The following is a 7,700-nucleotide window of genomic DNA, read 5'->3' as shown; positions in this document are numbered from 1 at the left end:
GGGACTCCATTTATTCTGCGAACCGACCACCAAAGTCTCAAGTATTTTATGACGTTAACCAAGCTCTCCGACAAACAAATGAGGTGGGCAAATTTTCTTTAGCAATTTAACTTTCATATCGCTCACATTGTTGGTTTCCTAGTAAACACAATCAAGTGGCTGATGCACTTTCACAACGACCAAAAGTTAATGCAGTGTCTATTGCTACTCACAATGACCTATCTTCTATGATAGATGAGTATGCTATTGAACCTGATTTTAGAGACATAATATCAGCCCTTGCTTTGGGGAAGAAAGAGGAACCATTCACCTTGCAGGATGGTTATCTTCTCCACGGCAATAGGCTATGTGCTACACATTCCCTTTGTGAGAAAATTATGTATGAATCCCATGCTCCTCCCTATGTGGGGCATAGAGGTATTCAACCTACTCTTCGAGGAGTAGAGACGTATTTCTATTGGCCTACCATGAAAGTGGACATACAAAAGTATATTTCAAAATGTGTAGTATGCCAAAAGACCAAATATGATAAAGGGAAGCAACATGTATTACTCCAGTCATTGCCTATCCGAAATTCACCATGGGAGAGTATATCCATGGATTTCATCTTTGGATTACCCAAGTCTATCCATGGGAATACGGGAATATGGACAATAGCCGACAAGTTTAGCAAACAAGCACACTTTATTCCTATCAAAAGGACTATTAAGGCACATCAAAAGCCAACTCTCTTCATATCTCAAATTTTCAAGCACCATGGATTATCCACATCCATCGTGTCAGATAGAGATTGTAGAATGACTAGTAATTTCTGGAAAGGTCTCTTGAAAATCTAGGAACAAGATCGAACTTCTCTTTGGCCTATCACCCACAAACGGATGGCCAAAGTGAGATAGCCAATCTTACAATACTCGATCTACTAAAGACTTACGTTACAGAAGTAGATCAACGCTCACAATGGGAAAAGTACTTACCACTTATAGAGTATGCTTACAATAATACTATACATACTTCTATGGGAAAGGCAAAATGTTAAGGATTCAAAGATTATCCTTTTCAAGATGCTAGATGGATGCAAGGAATACATCTTAAGGATAGTTTGAACCTTGTCAATGCTTACAATGCTACATAAGCGTAAGCAAATGTACAAATTTCCTTTAAATGATCATGTTTTTGTCTGATAAGACTAATTCTCTTTTTATTGTGCACAAATTTAAATAGTATGCATGCTTAGAATCATGTTTGTGAGGACGACGTCTCTCAAATACCAAGTAGAATTTGTCACTCTACTTTGGGAGAATGAAATGAACTAAAGAACTACGACTTTATCTCTTCTACCTCATAGTCGAGGACGACTGTGACTTCAAGAGAGAACTAATGTCATAACATCTAATAACTGACCAACCCAAATGATGTTATCATATTAAAATGATCACTTAATGTGGGAGAATAAACGGGAACAAGGGTTAAGATATAGATGTTCTTATAGATCTAGTTCAGCACGGGGCCAATGGTAAAGGGGCCCAAATGAGAAAAGGTCTATCAAAGAGCAAGGTTAACCAATTTAGCAAAAGACCTTAGGGTTGTCTTCATTAAAGCCTCCAAAGGTAAGTGTTAAAAGCCTTCACACATAGTCTTTAAATTTTTACTTTTTAGTCACTAAGGTCCAAGCAGGCAAGGGGGCAGCTTGCTTAAGCTAGGGTTGTGCTTAAGCAGGGGGCCTGCTTGCTTACCAAGTTCAAATTACTTGCTACTAATGAGGGGGCGATCCCTACAAAGGAGGGAGGTGGATAGTATGTGAGAACCTCACCAATGACCCATAATCTCATGGGAGGAAAGGGACCACATGTCAAGTGTAGAGACACACTGCTCAAGCAAGTAGGGGTTGTGCTTAAGCAAGGGGGGTGATAGCTTAGCCTCACAAGGGGGAAAAAAAGACACTTGTCAAGAGGCTACACACCTTGCCCCGAAGGGAGCCAAGCTCTCATTGGCTAGAGGGCTAGATGGCCCAATAAGCTTCAAGGAAAGCCTAGGGAAGGGGGTCGACCTAGCTCTCTCTCTCTCTCTCTCTCTCTCTCTCTCTCTCTCATTTGAGCATCCCATGAGCTCTCTCACTCTCATTCTTTCCTTCACACACTCTTGTGAATCAAGGATTCCATCTCCTTCTCCAAGCTTGAGAAGTTGAGTGCCTACTACCACAAGCTCTTGGCTATGGATCCATGCAAATCCACACAACAGAATGCGTATGCTTGCTTATCAATCTCACTAATCTCCATTAACACTATGCTAAGCTATGCTACAAGATCTATGAGTGATTATGCTAGTTTCTACTTCTCTCTTCTTCCTCACTCCCTGCCAGCTCTCCTCACCTTTCATGGTGTTTGAGGTCTTGGGATTGAGGCTGGGCATTTTCCAAGTTCATGCTAATCATGTTTATTGTTGTTATACTTGGTGAGTGAAGCTTACCATATTCATTTCATCAAGAAGGTCTCAAGGAACACAAACAGTTTTATTGTAAACAAGTCTTCCGTCATGGAAGAATCTATAATACAAATGCCTATTGGAGGGGGGACACCGGCTCCAACTAATCCGGTCATCTATTGGTGTGAATTTCTCGAGGAATCTCAAAGCTCGAGCAAGATTCTCCGAGCAATCCATAAAACGAGCGAAATAGGGCAAAGCACATATACAAAACAAAAACCAAATATGATATCTTAGGTGACTTCAAGCACAACAACAAAAAAGTTAATTGAGGATTGCACCTATTTTTTATGGTAAATCAACCAAAAAAATTTGACCAACAAAACCCTTTGAACAAGGTTTGGGTAGAGTGTTTTCTTTGATGGGCTAGAACACTTGCAACCATTATAATGGCATGTTGATATTCGCCTCCGATTTCAGCCCCCCAATCGAAGGATTAAAGCACAAGCTTTACACTAAAAAGGTAAGGTTGTTGCCACTAAACTAATCTCGTGAATAAGGAGAGTTTGGGAGCTCTTCATTTCTTCTTCTTCTCCTCTCTCTCACTATACATCAGGTTATTATGGGTTGATGTACGATACCATGCTATGCATTTTTAAGTTACTCCAGAGAAAACTGTGGGAACTTGAAAATAATTCTATTAATGAGGTCATTCTTTTGAGAACTCCACATCATGGTATATATTTAAGTTTGTGTCAAACTATCATATGAAGCCTACCATCAAGGGGGTGGGAAAGTTAGTGGTGCTACCAAAGATGGCGTTGACTTGTCAAGGGAGGTGGTAATGTTGAGGGATTATAAGGAGTGCTTTGATAAAAGAGTATTCAAGGTGGATAAATTTATGAACACTTTCTTAGGACAACTTCTCCCCATGCAAGTTCTCTTTCACCCAACCATGTTGATAAACAAAAGAAACATAGGTTTAGTATATTTCCATCTATAAATTCTGAGATTTATCTTCAAAATTCAAAGTAGAAGGTGAGAAAACCTATAACTTTTTGAGGAATTTAGTAGAAAAACCTTCTCTTAAATTTTCCATGTTTATATGAGCATTGCTCTAAGTTTGTAGACTGCTTGGGATTCCTAGTCTACTGACTTGTCCATCATGCCTCGACCCTGATTACTAACCCAATGTGCAATGCCCTTACGTTGAAAGGATTTTTTGGAAACTTTAAACTCTAACAATATTAATGGAGAGAGGAATCTCTCAAAACTAACACATATTAGCAGGCAGTGGGCTTGTGTCTACGATTCTCTCTATTTTCTTCAGGAGCGTTTAGAGATACCAAACGTCGACTTTGATCTGAGCGTGCCCTCGATGAGATTGACACCCTCCTCCTCAGTCCGCCCCATCGACCTCAAAATCTGTGCTACGTGAGAATGGATAGGGATCAGCTCTCTCTCTCTCTCTCTCTCTCTCTCTCTCTCTCTCTCTCTCTCTCTCTCTCTCTCTCTCTCTCTCTCTCTCTCTCTCTCTCTCTCCTTCCTTTTAATGGGGTGTAGTCATTGCCATTCAGCATGGAAGGAAATAGCAACAAAGAGGAAAGCAAAGAAAGAATCTTTGGCAGGGAAAGGATAGTCTCTCTCTCTCTCTCTCTCTCTCTCTCTCTCTCTCTCTCTCTCTCTCTCTCTCTCTCTCTCTCTCTCTCTCTCTCTCTCTCTCTCTCTCTCTCTCTCTCCGTTGAAAACTGTCTTCTACTTACTATCTCATCGTGCTACCCAGTCGGGAAGACCTCCAACATCTGCCTCTTAATATGTATCACAATTGCCTCGCATAAAACTGGGTGCGGACACATGTGCATGAGCGGTGCCAACACACCTTAAAAACATTTGCGGGCATATCCTCAAGCAGCATGTTGCATGCATACCTCTCCAACCATGTAGACGTGCGGCTGACCAAAATCATCGTAAACTCCTTACTGCCATTCTCTTTGTCACTATCTAGTTGTATATCCTCCTTTTACTCTTGCTGCAGCTGCTGCTCTATGAAAATCACATTGGACCAGGGTTCCAAATTGTTAGAATTCCCTGACGCATCATGCACTATACTGATGTACGTCTGCCATGGAAGAATTTGGCACATAATCCTTTTCACATGGACAATTTCAAGGTAAGGACATATAGTCCTCAAGAAGTGTGATCTTGAGGAGTCTCCATGGAAGTCAAAATGCATGGGAGTTTTTATCAAATACTAATGAGTTCCTGGCCTACGATATAAAGGAATTAAATAGATTGGTAGCTCTAGTTTCAGCCGTGCACCTACGCCTGCAATATCATGACCAAATAAGAATAAGATAAGTTTTCGAGGAACGTCAACACCGTTCTTACGTTCGTCATTCAGCAGAGTAGCCACGCTGCAATGTCGGTGTTGGGATGTGCTGAAGACGAGCAATGATGCATAATAAATAACAATACAGGCTAGCTAATTAGGCAGGTGCTCCAAGATCAAAGGTGTTGAACGTTACTGCTCGTCTCCGGGTTTTGAGCTTGGTAGCGTTAACTACTATGTGCGACATGTAATTGTGGACGGCACTCGTCGCTCCTTTCACATGACAATGGACACATCCTCCAACCTTACGTGGTTGCAATGCCAACCCTGCCACCCATGCTTGGAGCAGCTGGACCAGCCCATCTTTGACCCCTGAGTGGACTCCACAAGTCTTTCCATAATCAGAGGTGACTCCCCTCTCTGCAATCTTCTGGGCGCCGCCTCCAATTAAATTTCGAGGCTGGACAACTCCGTCTGCACTCGCGGTGCTTGAATTCTTGTTCAATGCCACCGGAGTTGTTGTGACCAAGAGGGCGGCTTTAAGGCCATGACCAGAATCATGGGTCTGAGCCACAATCCCCTCTCCTTTCCATTATACCTGCGTCGTAGAGCACTACCCAACACCTTCCCTGTATGTAACTCGCCAGACTCTTCCATGCTCACGTTCACCACCGTCAACAGTCATATCGCACCCAATACCGTCCTCACTCCGCTCATCGGTAACCCTCGACATCCAATCTACTACTACGTCGAGCTTACAGGTATCAACATCGGGAACTGTTTCCTTGACCTCACTCCTACCTCTTCAACATCGACCCATGCACTGATGATGGCGGCTTACAGATTGACTTCAGTGCATTCATCCCTCGACTTCCTCCCATTGCAACATATGGCACTCTCCGTGATACAACTCGAGGCCTCACAACTGCTTATTCCCCACATCTTTCCCAAGTGAGCCTTACATGGATCTGCTAGACACCTGCTTCTTCCCCGACGATGAAGGGCGCTGGAAGTCCTCTCTCTTTCTCTCTCTCTCTCTCTCTCTCTCTCTCTCTCTCTCTCTCTCTCTCTCTCTCTCTCTCTCTCTCTCTCTCTCTCTCAATTTTAAAAAAAAACTCTCTGAAAGAGCGCGCCCACGCTCTTTTATTAGAGTTTTTTTTTTAAATTGTGTGTGTGTGTGTGTGTGTGTTCTCTCTCTCTCAATTTAAAAAAAAAACTCTCTGAAAGAGCGCGCCCACGCTCTTTTATTAGAGTTTTTTTTTTAAATTGTGTGTGTGTGTGTGTGTGTGTGAGAGAGAGAGAGAGAGAGAGAGAGAGAGAGAGAGAGAGAGAGAGAGAGAGAGAGAGAGAGAGAGAGAGAGAGAGAGAGAGAGAGAGAGAGAGAGAGAGAGAGAGAGAGAGAGAGAGAGAGGTGCTCGCCTCTTCTCTCCTTCCAAGCCATTGTAGCTTGAGTGTGAGCTCGCCAGCCCACTTTGGCCAGTAAGGGTGTAGAATTCAATGCAGGCAAGGTGAGTGAGTGAGTGAGTGAGAGAGAGAGAGAGAGAGAGAGAGAGAGAGAGAGAGAGAGAGAGAGAGAGAGAGAGATGTGGCTTGGGCAAAGCATGTGGTTGAGTGCAATCTCCAAGGCTTCAAGAGGGAGAAGAGGGATGTTGATGTGTTAAGAGCGTCAGCCTTGCCTACGCCATCAAGCTAGCCATAGCTAAGAGTTGTCATAGTAAGCAATGGAGATTCTGTCGATGTAGACACCCTCGGACCAATGCAAATCTCATTCGAGCTGGTGATATTGAGTGGTATTCCAAAATTGCCTCCTTCACCATATTGCTGAGGTCTCTCAAGCTTGTTGGAAAGCCAAGGATGAGCAAGATTGTTAGTGATGAGAGAAGAGGGAGCATGATTGATCGCAGCTGATCAGGCTAGTATATTATCTTGCAAAATGGTGTGGTCGATGGGGTGCAAAGGAAGACGCGGCTTAGAGATGTGATGGGAGGAGGAGAAGATGCCAAGGTTGAAGAAGGAGGGAGGGCGGAAACGGGAGGGATAATGGGGGAAATGGGGGGTGACAAGGGCCATGATTGTACGAGGAGAGGGTAAGGTTAGTAAAACATAGGGAAGGGGAGGGGGGGAGCTTTTGAGGCTGAGAGAGAGAGAGAGAGAGAGAGAGAGAGAGAGAGAGAGAGAGAGAGAGAGTGGCATTGTCAATGTGTCTATTTGAGGGGTCATAAAAAAAGGTAGCGGGGGTTTCAAGGGACAAGAAGAGGAGTTGCTTTCTAAAAGGAAGCAAGGATGGGGAACGAGTCTCTGATTAATTTGAGAGGCATTACACACACAAAAATTGCACAGAGAGAGAGAGAGAGAGAGTAGGGAGAGTAGCGAGAAACTAGAGTAGTAGCAGCTGCCCATTGCCCAACAGGGTGAGACAAAGCAAAGAAATCAGAGCCGCCGCCCACCGCCTCTGAAAGCAACTGCAATTTCCAAAGAGAAGGGCGCCTCAAAATCCTCCCCCCACTTGAAACTCCGCCAACTTTTGGCCTTCGCTCAAATGTCATCATCTTTAGATCCCCTTTTTGTCATGCCAAGGGTAGGACTAGACGGGCACGGCCCGGGCAATGTGCCGGACACACATGCAGTAAAGGGGTCTATATATGGAAGAGGGCCAGGGGCCTATATATAGGATGTTTGGGAGGTTATTCGCATGTCTATCTACCCGCTGGCCTTACACTGCTATCAAAGCCAAGGGGGTGAAGAAGGGTGGAGCTATGGCGGAAGAACAGGCATGGATCTCTTTCCCCCTCTCTCTCTCTTTCTCTCCCTTGGCGTTCATGGGACCTCAACAATTAGGTGCTGCCATGGAGTGCTCTCTTAAACCATGGAGTGCACCTTGCATGCCATGCAAAGCGTTGTTGAAGCTCGGCAACAAAGGGCCGCAGGAAACGACTCCTGTGCGAGATCC

General features: G+C 44.0%; 1 protein-coding gene across 1 annotated transcript; it reads right to left on the bottom strand.

Moving 5' to 3' along the window:
• Positions 1-4,907: 4,907 nt before the first annotated feature.
• LOC147425954 (uncharacterized) lies at positions 4,908-5,483 on the bottom strand. Its single transcript, XM_086499331.1, has 2 exons — positions 5,375-5,483; positions 4,908-5,287 (listed from the first exon to the last, which is right to left on the bottom strand). The coding sequence occupies exons 1-2, from the start codon at positions 5,481-5,483 to the stop codon at positions 4,908-4,910; spliced, it is 489 nt and encodes a 162-aa protein (XP_086355457.1).
• Between the last annotated feature and the right edge of the window lie 2,217 nt (positions 5,484-7,700).

Source organism: Adiantum capillus-veneris, chromosome 24, assembly GCF_014529385.1.
Source record: "Adiantum capillus-veneris isolate H3 chromosome 24, ASM1452938v2, whole genome shotgun sequence".
In the NCBI taxonomy this organism is placed as follows: Eukaryota; Viridiplantae; Streptophyta; class Polypodiopsida; order Polypodiales; family Pteridaceae; genus Adiantum; species Adiantum capillus-veneris.
This window is presented reverse-complemented; position numbering and strand designations above follow the sequence as displayed.